At 40.8% G+C, this 18,666-nt stretch overlaps 2 protein-coding genes across 2 annotated transcripts; one reads left to right on the forward strand and one right to left on the reverse strand.

The window, feature by feature from the left end:
* Positions 1-3,640: 3,640 nt before the first annotated feature.
* Positions 3,641-6,580, forward strand: LOC147138208 (prostaglandin E2 receptor EP4 subtype-like). The gene is made up of 2 exons (XM_086047527.1): positions 3,641-4,550; positions 5,969-6,580. The coding sequence occupies exons 1-2, from the start codon at positions 3,690-3,692 to the stop codon at positions 6,302-6,304; spliced, it is 1,197 nt and encodes a 398-aa protein (XP_085903653.1). The 5' UTR covers positions 3,641-3,689; the 3' UTR covers positions 6,305-6,580.
* Positions 6,581-8,604: 2,024 nt separating this feature from the next.
* Positions 8,605-17,933, reverse strand: slc35e1 (solute carrier family 35 member E1). The gene is made up of 6 exons (XM_086047217.1): positions 17,383-17,933; positions 14,757-14,827; positions 13,085-13,222; positions 12,666-12,791; positions 12,344-12,589; positions 8,605-10,492 (listed from the first exon to the last, which is right to left on the reverse strand). Exons 1-6 carry the CDS (start codon positions 17,708-17,710, stop codon positions 10,244-10,246), a joined length of 1,158 nt encoding a protein of 385 aa, XP_085903343.1. The 5' UTR covers positions 17,711-17,933; the 3' UTR covers positions 8,605-10,243.
* Positions 17,934-18,666: the final 733 nt, after the last annotated feature.

Here is an 18,666-nt window from a genome sequence, read left to right on the forward strand (position 1 = left end):
TTACAAATGTGTTGTCACTGCTCTTACAGTGCATGTCACATCTCAGGAAAGCAAACATAAGACAGTTTAAAAACATATAAGGACATCATGCCGTATATACACACACACACACACACACACACACACACATATATACACATATATATATATATATATACATATATATATATACACATATATATACATACATATATATATATATATATATATATATATATATACATATATATATATACATATATATATACACGTATATACACACATGTACTTTTTTTTGAAGAAAATTAAATAAAAGCGAACCATTCGGGTGATATTCTAAGAAATTACATCAGAACAAAAAATACACTAACAATAAAGATCTCTTAATTTTGTAAATTAGACACTGACATATTTAAAAACACTCAGCAGCAACAGCCTATGACACATCTAAGTATTCAAGTTAAAGCCAAGTTGTCATTACAGTACATATATACACTTTTTGTGATGAAAAAAAATACATACAATAGCAGTTACAATTATTGCTAACTATATTAAAGCTATTTTTATAATGAAAAAAATACAGTAACAGTAAAAAGTCTTTATGAAATTGTATACACTTTTGAGGCGTTGAAATCTTCAAATGTTCAACAGCATATTGTAACGAATCGGGTTATTTGTGTTGTTGTCGGATTTGTGTGTTGCTGAGTTTTGATGTTTCTGAGGTTATGAATACATCGTACAGCAAGCGGGTGGAGCAGCGGAGAAAGAAGTGAGCGAGCAGTTGTACTTGGATTAATAAAAACGTGATGATTAAACTACGTTTAACGGCGTGTTCCTGGAAGACGCTACAATATGATAAATCTCGCTATTTAAATTTGACATTTTTGCTCCCTCGTCTAAGAAACATTCAGTCGGATGATGCATGTTAGTCATGCTACCTGCCGCCCATCTCATGTAGCAATGTCGGCACACAACTTTCGGACTTAACCACCTACCTTTCCCCATCGGTGATTTTAACAGGACAGCCAGAACGTTCCCAAACAGGAGACCGCAGTGTATGGGGGACCTTCGAGCTCTGGCTCTTTTCTGGCTCTCACTGTTGTGCTGCCACTTTCCTCTCCCGCATGCAACAGTCAAAGCGCCCGTGCGTAAGCTTGCGCTAATAAGTGGACCAAAACGAACGCAAGTGGACCGAACATGCCATAACGAAACGTATTAATACACTCACCTGTATCGTTACACCCCGGGTACTCCAGTTTCCCCCCACATTCCAAAAACATGCATGGTAAGTTGATTGGACATACTAAATTGAATTGATATTAGATATTAAATTAAATTGATTGTGAGTGTGTGATTGTTTGTCTCTGTGTGCCCTGCGATTGGCTGGCTACCATTTCATGGTGTCGCCCGCCTACTGCCCGAAGACAGCTGGGATAGGCTCCAGCACGCCCGCGACCCTTGTGAGGATAAGCGGTATAAATATTGGCTGGATTATTATATATATTTTTATATATAATAATAACAACAAGAGTGCTTATAAGAAACATCGATAACCAACTAAAACTACATTTACGTTCATATAAAACCATAAAGGCCTTCGTTATCATCTTTGTCATTTAAGTTCATATACAGTATTAGCTTGCGGGGTTAATTTGAAAAGTATGTAATTCAGTGTCACTGTACAGCAATACAAAAGAAGGGAGGTTGAACAGTCATTTGGAAATTGAAGTGTACTCCTTTACACTTACATTTAGCAGCCTTTATTAATCCTGCTCTCGACAAATCTCTCTCTCCCTCTCTCTCTCTCTTCCTCTCTCATGTACGCAGTAGCTATTAAAGACTACCTTTACAACATTGAAAAAAGCTATAAAGCACAGCGGGACAGCTTGTTCATGCCATGATTCAGTGTTTTCTCCAGGACATTCCAAGCAGCAGTGGAGTTTCCAGGTTTTGGCATTACTTAAGTGCTGTGCAACCCATAAGGAGGCTGCCAACTCACTTGTGTCTGGAGCAAAGAGAATGTAAAGTTTACGTCTCGGGTAAGTGTTCTATGTGGTCTTTTAAGGCCGGCTGCATACAGAGACCCTCAGCGACGCTTCTCACTGTAAACATAAGTCACACTGTACAAATGTGTGATGGCCGCAGAGTCACACCAGCCTCATTGTGCTGACGTGGCGCCTGCTCCTCATGCAACCATTTACCGTCATCTCAATTGTATTACTGTGCTCGATTTATCCAAAATACATAACGCTGCACACTTGGCACATACAACACATGCAAAATACATTTTGATGTGAGATAATATTGGTGTGAATGACATGTACTCTTCGGTAATCATCTCCACGTCATCAAGCTTCATCTCCATGTCATGAATATTCAGTAGCAAAACGTATGTAATTATGTTTATGGTTATTGGTATGGTGTTCAGGTTTTAAGGTTTGAATGGTGGCCACAAAAAATAGGAAACAGAGAAGAGATTATGAATTTTCGATTAGCACATTTGGCAAGCTGAGCAAGGTAATTTTCTTTGCACTAAAAGTTGTATGTGTCATTATATTTGGACCTGATCCTAAAGCTGATATTTTGCTCATTTGTTTCTAATTTTCATGGTGTTAGATCACTGCACTGCAAGGTGAAAAAGGTAAACCATCTTGCACCTCACGAAACCTCAGTTTTATATCTTAGGGGTTAACTTATTTTTACACTTGTGTGACGATTATGGATGTTAAAAATAATATTCCTCTTGTAAAACTGATCATAGGTCTTTATGACTCATTGAATGTTTTGTCTTTTTTACATAAAATCTATTAAAAACAATTTAAAATAAATATGTACTACAGAGAAGAAAAGAGCAAAAATAAGGTAATAACACTTTTTTTTCATTCAAGATTTTTTCTTCTAGATTTTATTATTTCTTTTCCAGATGACGAAACACTGTGGCCTGCAGCGTATCAGAAGGGTTATAAATAAATAAATAAATAAATAAATAAATAAACCGCCATGTAACAACGTTATCCTTTACTGGTATATGATTACTGTTAAGTTCATTGTGTCAATATTTTAGTTGGGGGAGTAACACTTTATTTACAGTAGACTAGCGTGCGTAACACATATAGCCATGCTAAAATGCTAGTTGAAGCATTGGCTATACCGTAAACGTAAATAAAAGTTTTATGGCAGATTTACCCTGGAACACATTGTATTTATTTTTGATTTCCAATGTTTTCTTGCAGAAATAAATGAAGTTCCACTATAAATTCTATACGATATTGTTCCAAATATAAAGGCTAGAACTTTGGATAGTTGACCATTGGCCAAGTCTTTGCAATTATGTTTGCTTTAGGCAGGAAGGATGTGTCCCTTGGGCTCCAAAAACTTGCAGCCTTTTGTACACAACTAATTCATCTCTATTATGTCTCCCCATCTTGTGGCAGGAGGTCTACTCAGCCCAGCCCCCCTGACCAAAATTACGAGGCGGGGGCGAGTGACGTCATCACAGACGGATGCCAAAATGAACCGGAAAAGGGGGAAGCACGGCGATTTTCTTGTCCAATCAGAATGCTGAATGGGAGGTAACCTGGCATAGACTGCTTAGTCCCGGTCGCGTAAAGACGCAGTGACATGTGCATGACTGTAACCATTAAGAGAACAAAGTCACTCATCACTGGCTCCTCGGTGCCCTGTCCAAGTGCTAACCTCCCAAATTCACAATGAGCCCAAAAGATATGCTGCTCTCAAACGCGAGCTACTTGTTGCATTCGTTCACGAGGAGTCCCAACTTGACTCACAGTTCTGTTTCCAGAAATGAGACTTTGCTGGTTCCTGCCTGGAAAGAAAGAATGGCTTTACCGATATTAATGTTCGCCGGGGGCGCCGTCGGGAATATAATCGCAATCGTCGTTCTCTCGATGTCTAGACAGGAGAGGAGAAGTTCTGCATTCTACACTTTGGTGTGCGGTCTGGCAGTGACCGACCTGCTGGGCACATGTCTGGCCAGCCCGCTGACCATCGCCAACTACTTGGACCGACAGGTGCTCCAAGGCGGACCTCTGTGTGACTTCCACTCCTTCCTGCTGCTGTTTTTCAGTTTGACTGGCCTGAGCATCATTTGCGCCATGGCCGCGGAACGCTACCTGGCAATCTGCTGCCCCTACTTGTACCAGCGGTGGGGGGTGGACCGCCGCTTCGCACAAACCTTCCTGACGTCCATGTATACCACCAACGTCCTTTTCTGCTGCCTTCCGGCGATGGGCACGGTGAGGAGCAGGTTGCAATCCTCCCAAACGTGGTGCTTCATTGACCTGAGGACACCCGAGCCCGTGGCCACGGTGTACGCGGTTCTTTACGGCGCTGTGAGCGTGCTGCTCATCTTGGGCACCGCCGCACTCAACGTGGCCGTGTGCGGCGCGCTCCTGCTGATGCGTCGGAGGAGCGTTCGGAGGAGGGCCGAGAGCGGCAGGAGCAGCGTGCGGGACAGGTGGAGGGCGCTCTCATCCGCCGCGGAGATCCAGATCATGACCGTGCTGGTGATGACATCGCTCGTTGTTGTGGCCTGTTCGGCTCCACTGGTGGTAAGTGGCGAGGAGTCAATCTGTATGCCCGAATGCTTGAATAAAGTAACAATTCAAAGATAGTAACTTTGGTAGAAGCTAAAGTCCACTTGTCGAATGTTACTTGTGGAAAAGGCTTCACAATTAGACCTTCTAACATTTGCTGCACTTAAAGTATCAAAAGTAATCGTCTCATATGAAATGTACTAAAAGTCCATTTTTTTTTAAAGCAAAGGTCAACCCAAACATGTTTTTTTTTCCAGAATATCTTCTGTGCAGGCCCACTAGAGTTGAGACAAGGCATTCTGATTAATATTGTGTTTGTGGAATATATATATATATATGCAGTATATATATGTATATTTTTTTATGTTTTTTTTTGTTGTTATTACTCTTTCTTGTTACAAAATGTAAATGTACAAACAATTTGGCACAGTGAATATAACCTGAGAACATCATCTATAAAGTCACAAGGGACATAACAAATCAACAACTATCGTACATATCAGAAAAGATAACAATAACAAATAAGAGGTAAGAGAGAACAATAATAATAATAATAAAATAAATAAATAAAATAAAAAGATTTTTTAAAAAACATCCGAAAATTTGCAAAGTTAGAGGTCCTCAAAAATACCAAACTCAATGTATGCATTGAGTACAGCTATTGCATTTTTCTTTTTCATTAGTTTTAAGGAGCTGAGGTAATTGTCTGTGAGGTCCATCGTGAAGACAGAGAAAAGAGGCTTTGTTTTCTTCCATTTGGAGCTGTGGATGAAATATTTAGCTAACAATAACAGGTTGTTTAACATCAGTTCATATACGTTGTCCTTCAAAATGAGACCAAAAACAATCACTTCCTTCGTAAGAGGAATATGAGTTAAACGGCAAAATCTAGCCATCTCAGGGGCCGGCCATTTTGTCACTTCTGTCGTCTGAAAATGACATCAGGGCTCAGATAACGACCAATCATGGCCCAGCTTCAGAAAACATGCAAGCTGTGATTGGGCGTTACCTGAGCCCTCAGACACTGTGATGTCATTTTCAGTCAACAGAAGTGACAAAATGGCCGGCCCCTAATTAAAAAATTAGTTAGTACAGCCTAGTTACATATGGCTCTTATTTCATTAACTTCGGGTATCATTTACTTTGACATATCTGTCTCACAGTTCTGAGCTTGGGGGGCTTGAATCCGCAGTTCTGGTTCTCCTGTTTGGAGTTTGCACTTTTTTCCCCATGCTTATGTGGGTTTCTTTCAGGTGCTATACTACTTTTACCACAGTCTTTGTTTTAGTATCTGTACTTAGTGTAGGCGACTACTTACAAAAGTCATTCTTTCAGTTTTGAGATGAGAAGACTTTCTGGGGGCCCAAAGCATGTATTGAAGCATAGAGCGGTATTACTGTGAGATTGCAGCTACTTATGTTTTTTTCTTTCAGGTCCGTGTGTTCGCCAACCGTCTCATGCTGAAAGATGACTCGGAAGCCGACCTGGCCGCCATCCGGATCGCATCCGTGAACCCAATCCTAGACCCCTGGATCTACATCCTTCTCAGGAGGTCTCTGTTCCGCCGACTGCTAAGCCTGTCCAGACGATGTCGAACTCGCAGCAGTAGCACCCTGCCCACACAAGGTCGTCTGTTTTATTCTGAACACGCCAAGGACAGCCATGTGTTCAGTCAAATGATGCACACTAGCATTAGGGCTGAGCTCTCTGATGTCTCCACTGCCTCAGTACCACACATGCACGCTGCAGTTCTTAAATTCAGAGACTGAAAGGATGTTTTTTTTATTTAGTTTGAAGGAGACGAACAGACACTTTTGCTACTTGGCACTTTTGAAAAGGGGCATATGGCTCCATGGAAATGATTCCATCCATTTTTTTTTACCACTCAGGGTCAGAGGGGAGCTGCTGTCCCAGCTGACTTAGTGCAATGGGCAAGGTACACGCTGGCCTGATCACCTGTCAAATACTGACACAGAGACAACCATTCCCACACATGCTGTAAAGAGTCTTCGGTGTACCTGGCATCAAATGTTTTGCGCTGTAGAAGGAAGCTGGAGTACTCCGAAAACTCACGCAAGCACAGGGAGAAAATGCAAATGCCGCACACAAAATATGCCGACCGTACTTGTACTGAATGTGCTTAGAGTGAAGTGTAAAACAAGCTAGGTTTGAATATTTATTTGCGCCATTCAATGTCACCCAGTATTATCTTGACTGTAATTTTACGTGTGTATTTACGTCAGACCGCATCACTGCTCAACAACCGTTTGTTGGGAATCAGTCAAGTTGCATGTCCGAGGACAAAACCTTGGTTCATCCTGAAGAGATGCTGATGTTTTAAATCATGATTAGAGCTCATAAAGCATAAACATTCTGTAATTCCAACATCTGTTGGATCGTGACACGGTGGGGGGAAAAACATCAACCATGACGTCTGTAGTTTCACCTTCTATGTAATTTAAACCACATTAAAATAAGATTAGACTCCAAAATTCCTGTGTCGCTCCAGCTTTGGACATGCTCAACAGATCAGGAAGTTACACAAAAAAGAGGAAGTCTGGTGCCTCAAGGCAAGCCGTAGACATTCCTAAATAAACTCAGATGTTTCTTTATTTAAATAAAACAGTATGTCCAGTGTGTCATCTATTCTATGTATCTAACTAAAAGTAGCAATGCTCTAAGATCAATTTTGGGGGAGAGCATAATGTGGATTGTTTCATCTGCATATAGTAAAATATTTGAAAGTGGAGTGAGTGAACCAGATGTGCAGTCTAATATTGTTGCTTCTCAAACTTGGGAGGTGAGGTTTGGTGAGTAGGGCACCAGCCGTTTCTCAATCTAAGCTGATTTTCAGTGATGTGTAAATTCAAAGGTCATGAATGACTTCATACTTTGCATGCCTTTTTTTTGGAAGCATTAAGTTTTTTTCCCTTCCTTGAATTCTTTTTTTCATAGCCAATTATTTTATAGCTGGGGATTGATGTCATTTGTTGCTACCCCAACACTGAAAATGCATTCATGGGAGGAAAGACATTTGTTACAGTTCAGTATTCTATTTATTTTCTTCAACATTTAAAAATAGCATTTTAAATCAGAAGCAGAGACAACTGCTCATAGCTGCATCGCTGTAAAACAACATTTCGTACCATAACAACCATATAAACATTAGATGAGTAAAAACTCACACAAAAATAATATTCATACAAGTTTACAAAGAAACCACCCCCTTCTTAACACGTAATGTACATCCCAGTGAGCGACCTTAGTTCTATGAAAATTAGCCGATATCCAAATAGTGTCCACAAAATTCTTTAAGCGTCCACAAGACTCAAACTTGCTGTTGATCATGACAATCAGAAAATGATATGATCAACTTCAATGACATGGCAAGACCCTTCACTTTTGACAACACTATCAAAGAACCAAATCTGAGTCACTTATTAAAACAAAACAAAAAAAAAAATCAATGAAGAAATGATTTTGATTCACTAGTCCATGAGAATGATGCAATCTCGCATCCAACCCAGCATTTTCAATTTAGCAGATTCTACATTCCAACACGCTGCTCAGATTGTGTCATCACTTTGATGGCTGCGTTCCAGGTCATTCTGGATCGTAAATTCATAACTTCCAAGCTGCTTACTTGCAAGAAGCAGTACACGTTTGTTTAGTTTTTGGTATCCCTCAGTTTATTAGAGCTCCATTTAGGTGGAAACTTGCTGCTTTATTAGCACATTATTTAGAGAATTTACACCAGTAATCATCTGTGAGCCAGAATTAATGCCCAACGTGAAAAGCTTTACGCTTGGCAATAAATAATACGTGTCACTAAATAGCCATTTTACTTTGGGAGATTTTTTTAAAATAAAATGTATGATTGGCTCTGGTTTTCCTCGTTATTACTTCCTTTTTAATGCAAACATGATGTACACGCCCGGGCCACAGCTTAATATACACCTACACTGTTTAAAAGGTATTATATTAACAACACATGTATATGGTTGTAGTTTGCAGTGGTGTACAACTAGCCTGACTCAAACTCGGTTGTCTACACACATCAACACCAATGCAAGCTTAATGCAAAGTTTCATTTATTTTTCTTTGCAGTTTGTCACTTTTCAAAGGCGCTTTCAAATCAGCCTTCTTGTATCCTGCTATGCATGAGTCAGATTAGTCACACAATCTTCATTTTAAATGAAGAAAAGAAGATCCAAAGATTTAGGAGAGAAATCGGGAGCCATTCACACAAAAACATACTTCGACTGAGACATTCAAAGATATTTAGAGTGGATTGTTAAAGGTTCTGCGGAGACTTAAGCCCTACACTGCAGCAGGCAGTAGTAAACAGATGAGAAGAAGAAAGGGAACTACAGCCAATCATATTTGATAAGCACAAATGTGCACACAGAATAAAAAGAACAGCAGAAATAAATTCACATCAAATGTGGACACGTTGCATTAGAAAATACAGTAGAAAAACTTGGGAGCACACTTGCTATTGCTGCATTGAAATGCTCAATGTCAATTTCAAAGAAATACACGATGTTTAATCACTAGATTCACTGACACTGTAATTGAGCATATCCTCGTCCATCTTGGTTGGCAGGTCCGTTATTTATTGCACAAACTAAACCGCTAATTCCTTGACAGGTCTATCCAGTGACTATTCGAGACGGACATTACAGCAACATTTCATCTTTCACCCACTTGACAGAACATTTTGTTCGTTCAATATGTGCAAACTAGAGACCGCTTTTAAAAAAATACGAAGCATGACAAAGCAACTTTGGTTCAGGCTGACACTTTGCCTGACAGGACAGAGGATATCACGCTCTGCCTGAGAAGCATTGACGATGAATAAATATTAACGATCAATAGGAAACCTACTCACTTAATGGACCGATTCATTCTTTTTCCGAACTCGACCTCACTTCCAAAACAGCGATGGCCTTCCTCGGAAAGAAAGAACAAAGAACATCCTTGTACTTTGCAGCTGTTGGCATATTTTACAAGGAAGCTTTGTTTTGTAAACCTAAATTCCTCTTTTCAAAAATGTCTGACCAACGATGGCAGATGCCACGAGTTGGCGTATTGTGAGAAAAGGGGCGTGGTCACTGACCGTTCTGGGGATAAGAACTCATCTCGCACTTATTTCTAATCAAACGTTGATACGGCATGCGTGTGTGTTGCAGTTCATGCGTGAACATTTTATGCGCATCAATTTTTTTTTCGAAATGTTGTCTTTCACGTTTTCCTCCTCTTTCCAAGACACCAGCAAACTAAATGCCTAAAACGAAAACATTAAGGCTCTGCACCATGTTGTGTTTGTTACCAAAAGTAACAGAACAGAGGTAGTGTGTCAAATGACATCACTCCCTTACAATATGAACATTTAAAAACCCATGTTGTGTATGCATCTGAAAGTATCTGTTATGCGTGTTGTTGCGTGCCCAGCCACTCAAACAGTCAGGACCAAAGTTACAGACTGGAAAACCCAGCAAGGTTTTCATGGAGGAGCATGGGAGAGGTCACGTCACTGGCCCTTCTATAACAAAGACGTCTTGCTCTTCCTGTGCGCAACACAGTCTCATGTGTGGAGCGGTCCAGAGAAGAATTGCTGCTGCCGCTGCTGCTGCTGCTGCGGTGGCGGCTACACACGCACGCTAATGTCAGTGAGAGCAAGCCAGAGCAAGGACAGCCTCCCTTTTTCACACTACATACTGGTGGTTGCTGTTGGGGTTTGTCGTGTAGGTTTGGCGACTGTACTGGAAGTGGTCGGTGAGCACGTTGTTCCAACTGTGCTGCTGCTGCTGCTGCGGCGGCGGCGGCAGTGAACCATGGGAGAAAGGCACTGAGCCGTTGGCCTGATGCTTTTGGAACACGGGGTTATCAAAAGATATCAGGTCCTGCTTGCTGCTTGGCAGGAGTTTTCTCTCTTGGTTGGCGTCATACTTGGCCTGTTGGGGACAGAGGTGGGGTGATTACATGTGTCCTTAATCTGTGCATTACTCGCTCTTTACGTTTTCTATTGGCAATCAAAAAACAAAACGCTGACTTTTTTTTTTAAAAATAATCCGTGTAATATTACACAGAAACAACAAAAATGCAAGATTTATCACATTTAAATTCGATGGTCAGATCAAAAACATGAAATGGAAAAAAAAATGGGCCACAAGGCTGAGTTTGATTTTAATATCTAATTGGTCAGGTTTACGTGACCTGGAAGGTTGGGGCAACATGACAGCTGCTTTCAAAATTTGCCTATCGAATTCCATTGTTTTCAAATCACTGATGTCTGCAAAGAACGTCACATGTGGACTCATAGACTCGGGGAAAATCACTTCATCTTTTTTCAACTATTAAGCAATGCTAGACAAGGAAATCTGTTTTGTACCAGTCTTGGTTAGGGAGCTGGGTGTGAACCCAGAAAGTCTGTACAGTATGGTGCAAAAAGAAAAATGCTCACAACTGGTTCCGACTGCAGAAAAAGCACGCGTCAATGGTTCAAACAAGGGCTGCAACTAACGATTCTTTGAATGATGGATTAATCTGCCGTTTAATTGATGAATCTGATAAAAAGTTTAATTTTCCATCCCTTTATTAAAAATAGGGGACGTTATTTCAAATTAATCAAAAATCTAATTTATAATTAAATGTGCTTACAGGATCACGATCAGTGTTTATTTGAACGAGCGTAAGAACATAAATAGTTCAAATGAGCAAAAGGACAAAAAGGGACCTGTAGGCAAGTATACATAACATGGGTTAAGACATTTTACACTAAAAGGGGAAGTCAATCCAAACATATTTTTCCAAGAATATTTTCTATGCAAGCCCACTATTTGAAACAAGGCATTCTGATAAATAGTTGTGATGTCATTTTTAGTCGACAGAAATGACAAAATGGCCGCCCCCAGAGATGGCTAAAAACGAGTGCATTTTGCTGCTTAACTCTTATTCCACAAACGCTATATGAAGCAGAATGTCGTGTTTCAACTAGTGGGCCTGCTGGGAATATATTCTTGAAAAAAATATGCTTGGGTTGATTTCCACTTTAAGGCACATTTACCAAATGCTGTTTAGGCAAAAAGATTAAGGCAGCTTACACTATACTTCCTGTAAGGTGCTCTTATCTTGAAACCTATTCCCACTATCTCTGTGCACGACCTAGCCAATTGATGCTAACGTCAGACAGCAACGGTAATCCTAGGAGGTTTTCCCATCATGATTTGTTGCCACTAAAAGTAACATTTGTGACTATGTGGTGCCACTTTAGAATGCTATTTTTGTACAGACAGGGTGTAATAAAGTTAGTGTTTTTATTTCTAGTCGGGCATTAAACTTTCGCTACTTTTCGTATCAAATTATCGTGACTTGATGATGCCCTTAGTAACAAAAGGTAGGCAGTCAGAGTGATATCTAATATATTTGATGGCCTGCTTGCAGCACTGATAATACATTTGTACGACAACGAGATTCAAGTGGTACGGACGCACTATATTTACTGATATCAAAACAGATCCATGGGTTGGAGGAAACGACTTGGCGGGCTGGAAAAGTGTACATTGCATTTCGGCCCAGCGGGAATTCGCCAGAACTTCCAGATGACCCAATCCGAGCCTGATTGATAGTGAATGATAAAGGTACTTTGCATATCCATCCATCCATTATCGATACCGCTTATCCTCACAAGGGTAGGTACTTTGCATATGTGACATGCAATTGATCCAAGAAAGTGGCTTGAAGTTAGTGAGACAGGGATAAAGAATGTAGCATGGAAAAACATGACTGTCTGTCAGGCGGCTCACCTTGTTGTAGAGGAAGACCCCGACTATGGCCGTCATCATGCCCAGCACGTTGGTGAGCGTGACAGGGTTGCGCAACATAAACAGCGAGATACTGATGACCATGATCCTCTTGGTCGCATTAGCCACCGCGTAGCTGAGCGGACTGACCAGACTGAGCACGCTGAAGGCGATGACGTTCTGAGCGAAGTTGCAGAAGCCGCTAATGAGCAGCAGAATGACGGTTCTGGTCCATCCCGACATGTCCCACTGCGAGGACAGCACGTGACGGTCAAACGTTGTTCGGGGTCGCGCAATCGAGTCAGAAAAAGGAGCAACTACGCACCAGATCGTCATTGACGAGAAAGATGGAAAGGTCAACCAGCACCCAGGTGGGCAGCATAAATATCACAGCGTTGAAGCCCAAAATGTTGAGAAGCCGCAGGTGGTGGATGCGTGTGTCACGCAACACCTACAAATGAAAAAAAAAAGATCATTTAAAACACTGTGCCTCTGGGCAAGAACCAATACAACTTTTGTTCGCACGTCAAGCCACACGTGACATTAATGAGCCTTATTCCAAAATGCAGTACCGTACGTCAGAGGCAGCAACTGTGACAAGGGAAATGCTTCATATGTCTGTTTCTAATTTGACAAGTCTTATATGAAGCAGTCAGGTGGAAAATTTGAGGAAAAACATACGTTCACCTTGTATGCAACAGTTACTTCATGGACACTACACGTGTCAACAATTTCAGTGCATACCTTTTTGGAGAAGATATTCTGCAGAGAGAAGCAGAGCGTGGCAGCCAGAGCGCTGATCAGGCCCGACACGTCGAAGGACAACTCCGTCACCGTTGCCAGCAGCACTCCGCCAATAATGGGGATCAGAGATACGTACACCTTCCACGTGGACCGCACACAGATCATACAGGACGCAAACAACACAACATCGTTGAGCTATGTGATCAAGAAAACCATTGAGCAAGTGGAACAATAATACAATACAATTTTATTTATATAGCGCATTTCATAACAGCTCGGGCTGTAACAAAGCACTTTACAAACCACAAAATAGCCATGATACAACAAAATGGAATCAATAAATTAACATAAAACACTATATACAATAGACACCGGAAAAGAGCCAAAAATTTCGGGTCAGATCAAAAGCCAGAGAATACAAATGTGTCTTCATAGATGGGGCTTGCCTAACTATGTCTTTGCAACTTCGTTAGTGTCGGTTAGTGATTGACTACAGCAATGCATTGCAATTTACATATTTACAAATTGGGGTTACGTCGCCGCCATAGGAACGGAACATCATCCCCGCAGGAATTAAGTTTTTTTTTTGTGTTTAATCTGGAAAAAAAAAACAAGGACCTCCTTTGAAGCAGAAGGCAAGTATAAAATGTTCTTCGCAATAATGTTCCCCTCCCCCGTCATTAATCCAAACAAGTTATTCTGATAAATAAAAACAAGTGGATGTTTCGTCTTAATTCTTATTCCACAAATGCAATATTAATCAGAATACTGTGTTTAGACTAGTGGGAGCACACTGAACATTTTTTGCCAGAATTCTGCTTTAACATTTACAGGAGGCCAGGACTCTTACTCTTTATTCAACCAAACAGTAACACGGCACTATATCATACATGACCATACTGAGGGTCGTGCAGTTTAAGAAAAAACATGAGGAAGGAATCTATAATAGTGATAAAGTACTTTAATTACATACTGTAGCTAGTCATTTCATTTACTGCAACGTTTAACTTCAAGTCTCTCGCCCCAGTCTAATATGACCTGTATGTGGACTAACGTATCATATTCACTTACATTCCCAGTCTGCGTGAACACTAGAGTGTAAAGTAAACATGACACACGGATGTAAGATGTAACAATCAAGTTCTCATTCATCCACCCTTGTTCTAAAATAAAGAAATCAGTCTGTATTTGGATTGACAGGGAAAGTCATAGAGAAGGACTTCCAAAAGTTATTTAATGTGTTCTACCATACCGTTTTTTAATTGGGTTTAATCATGCAATCTAAGAAACTACACCATTATTCTATTCGTTGTATTTTCAATTTCAATATTCAAATTCAATATGCCAACGAGTAGTTTTGTTTCAATAATCACACCACATCATTACCTGCCAATTTCTCAGACAGGAAATCATGCTTCCTAAACTTGTAGCACAAAAGATATTTGCTCTTTTAACATCAACCCTAGAAGTTACATTGGTAACAATCACAAGAGGAACTAAAATAAAAACTCCTCACATGACTTCCAACGCCCCCCACCCTGAGAATCTGGTCTCTAATGTCTATAATGTAATATGAGAGGCGGTGCAGTTGCACACTGTGTCACGTCACCGCTGCAGAAACAGCGCAGGGTTAAACAGAGCAAGCCTTGTTGGTTGCACTCAGGCTACTCACCTTGGTGGTTTGCTTCTCCCTCATGATGATTCTTGACAAGAGCACAACCCATATTGGCATTGTGGCTTTGACTGCAACAGAGACAAACAACAAGTTGGAAAAGGTGACCATGAAGTTGTGAAAATGACACAATCATTCACAATATAACCAGCTAATCAAACTGTCAAATATAACCGTTGTGAGATTGGGTGAGTAAAGCATACATTTAAAAAGCAGGGGCATTGTAGCCATTAGGAATTTCGAGAGATTCTTGAATGGCCGGTCCATTTCAGGGCCAGTTGAACCTGCTCCCCCTTGTCGACAATTACGAAAGCATAGAAGCGCACAAGCAAAGACTCAACTGCATGGGGTGTGGGTGTAGTTCATTTTATGGGGCTTTGGAAGCATGAAAAATCATTTTTGTTGTTACTGTTTACAATATCTAATGTGTGAAAAGTGGTTGATGATTATTGTTAGTAAGGATGTTAATTGGCCGATTAACTAAAAAAACAATGCGATATCTTCAAATTTCATTTTATATATTTAGGGACACAAGGTTATGGTATAGAATTCTGTGTAACAAATAATGAGACCAGAGTTACTTGTGTACAACTGCTCGAAATGGTTAGAGAGCACATAAAAGTAAATACAATTGGCAAAATTGGCAATTTGGGCGATTATTCTGGCTGATGTTAGAAGGGTCATAATCAGCCAATTTAAATCGGTCAGACAATTTAATCGGTCGGGCCCTAGAGCACAGAATCCATTACATGCGGATATTCGCTTTTTGGTCCCTACATGGGAACGTTGTCCTGAAGCTATGACCTAGAAACGTGGCATCAACACCCAAACTAAAGCACATCCTTCTGAGTCAAGTACCGTACTTTGAATTACTATATCCTTCCCAAGTGATGCAATTGGTTAAATTGAAATGCTACACGTGTGCACCATCAAATCACAACATTGGCACAATCCACCTGGGGTCCGTTTCACGAAGCAGGTTTAGTGAAAAATCAGAGTCTGCTAACCCTGAAATGAGGGAAACTCTGAGTTTTCCCATTTCAAAATGGGAGGTAACTCAAACCAGAGAAAGAGGAGTACCTCTAGCCGGATTCAGAGAGAGAGGCAATTTATACTCTTGGTCAGTTAACGCAGTAACAGAATCAACGAACTTAACCTTATCGGGACAAGGTTTATCTCAATGAAGCTCGAGTTTCTCTCTGTCTCCGCCCTCTTTTAGAGCCACATGAAACTGCATTTAATTTTCCTCATTCATTCAGTTCACAGTTTTGGCACATCTTAGTTCTGCCGTCTTTAAAAAAAAAAATAAAAAAAATCAGAGTCCGTATATGAGAAGTCCATTAGGCATAGTATCACTGAATAGGGTTTCTGTTGAATTTGGCATCGTGACAACAAGTATCAATCCAGATACATTTTTTAGTAGACTATAAATCTACTAAATAGATGTTGGATCCAGATGATTATATTTTGTGCAACCACTTGAAGAAATAAAATTGAGTAAATTCAACACACCATTTTTTCCCAGTGTAGTCCTTTGCAATCATAATAACGTAACAGGGGAAAACTGCTTGAATGGAGGCCAATTAATTTATTTCATTTAGGTGCAATCTCGCGGGAGAAGCACACTTGGCAACGGCTGCAGTTGAAATATACTAACATTGTTCAAACCGTTAAGAGCTCAGTATAATCTCATGGGGGTACACTGAAAAAAATGGTTGAATTTAATCAATTATATATCAGCAGGTGGTTGCACAAAAGACAATAATCTGGATGCAGATACATTTTTTAAATCAATGTATAGTCTAATGAAAAAATGTATCTGGATTCAGATGGTTTGGTGCTACCACCTGATAAAATAAAATTGAGTAAATTAAACAGACACTTTTCTTCAGTACACCTCTCCCCGTTGCCATGGTGACTCGTCAAATCCGGGCTCCATTCATGCTGTCTTTTCATAGCTGTGGTGCACGCGCTTAACTCAAGTGAATATACCCCAAGATGAGTTGAGTGATTCAAATCAGCTGTTCTGGAACCGGAAACTCAGAGATTCCTATCTCGGAGTAGATCAACACAGACTTCAGGATTAGACTCAGTTTGTTGAACCTGCTTTGTGAAACGGACCGCTGTTATTGTTTTTCCCCCCATTTTTTTTTTGCCTTTTGTTATATTGGGGGGGAAAATCTTAAAATATATATATTTTTTAAAAAACGGCAAAAAGAAATCACATAATCGGCTCGTTTTTTGTACCATACAAGATGATTAACTACAAAAAATGTGACATGACTACGCGTGGCAATACATACTGTACATACAATACATTGATCCGATGCTTTGGGAGGTAAATACGAGGGCAGCATGACCATGTTCTACTCAATGGCACTGATTACGCTCATTAGCCAACTTGCGCTCGTGTTGCTAAGAGAAAGAAATCCGGCTAATTTATAACTCATGACTGCGTGATATGTAGTATGTAAACTAGTATCATTAAAAGTACCTAAGTCTACCTACACGAACGGGCCGACTTAAACAAGGCCCACACTTAAGTTGAATAATTGCCCCCCGTTAGCCAAAGGAGCTAACATCAGCTGATGCTACACTAGACGAAAACACCGAATGCTGTACTTACCAGTGTGCGCGTACGAAACCGGTACCTTCCATATGCTGAAGTGAGCCGACACCGATGCGAAGTATTTCCCAAAAGCTAAAGGCAGAATTGTCCACCAGTAGTACCTCTTGGGCAGTTCTGTTTTGGGGACTCCCCATGCCCGCAACAACGGCGGAAGGAAGACGACAATAGAAAAAATGTGAAAGAGAGACAACGTGACCGGGTACGGGAATCCATTGAGGATGATCTTGTTGATGACGTTGCCGCCAGAGCTGACCGTGTACCAGCACAAGTAAAGAACAACTATCCGGAACCCTTCCCTGACCTGAGCCCGCTCCACCGCAGCCATCTTCCACAGCGGAGTCAAGTGACGCGTCACCGGCGGCGTGGTTGCTGCGCCACGGAAGCGGAGGAGGCGGACCCGTCCAAGAGCATGATGGGAAATAATATGTAAAACGCGTCATAGCCGGGGTGTCGTCATCGCAAGACTGCATCATGCGTGCAGCTGTGCACTTAACATGCACACTGGTAATAATCAGGTTTATAAGTGTTAGGATCAATCGATCAATTAATCAATCAATCAATACACTATCTGTCCCCAAGGGGCAATTTAAAAGGCGTAACGAGCATCAGGCTCTGCAGAGCTTGCTGATGAACTGACCATTTGAATCAGGTGTGTTGGAGGAGGGAAACATCAAGAACATGCAAGAAAGCAGCCCTGGAGCACTAAACTTGAGAAACCTGTTATAAAGCTTTGATGTTCATCAAATCACGATAATACTGATTGTCCATAAATGGAGAAATTTAAGTTCTGTTGCGGATTGCTTCTCTATAGGAGTGGCCATCCTGTGACGATGACTACAAGTACACATGCTAACATTTCTGTTGAGAATCAAAACATTAAATAAGATGGATATCAGTGAATGACACCAGAGAGGAAGCCACTGCCATCGTAAAAACAACATTTGTTTTGTTCAGAAGGTACATACAACGCTATGTGTGGAGAAAAAAGGCACAGCACACCACAATGAAAACCTCATTCCAACAGTGAGATGGTTTGTGACTGATTTGCTACCTCGGGGGCATGGACATCTAGCTATCATCAACAAAAAATAATTTCCAAGTTTATCAAGACATTTTGCAGAAGAGCATGATCATCTGTCCAACAATTGTAGCCCAACCGAGGATCGGTGATGCAACAAGGCAAGACCCAAGGCAACTAAGTAAATCGACAACAGAATAGCTTCAACAGGAAAAAAAAAAAGCTGGAGTGACTAGGGGTGTGCTAGTGGAGGTCAAAGTTTG

Source organism: Filicampus tigris, chromosome 12 (assembly GCF_054856515.1).
Source record: "Filicampus tigris isolate MCC_2025a chromosome 12, RoL_Ftig_1.0, whole genome shotgun sequence".
NCBI lineage: Eukaryota > Metazoa > Chordata > Actinopteri > Syngnathiformes > Syngnathidae > Filicampus > Filicampus tigris.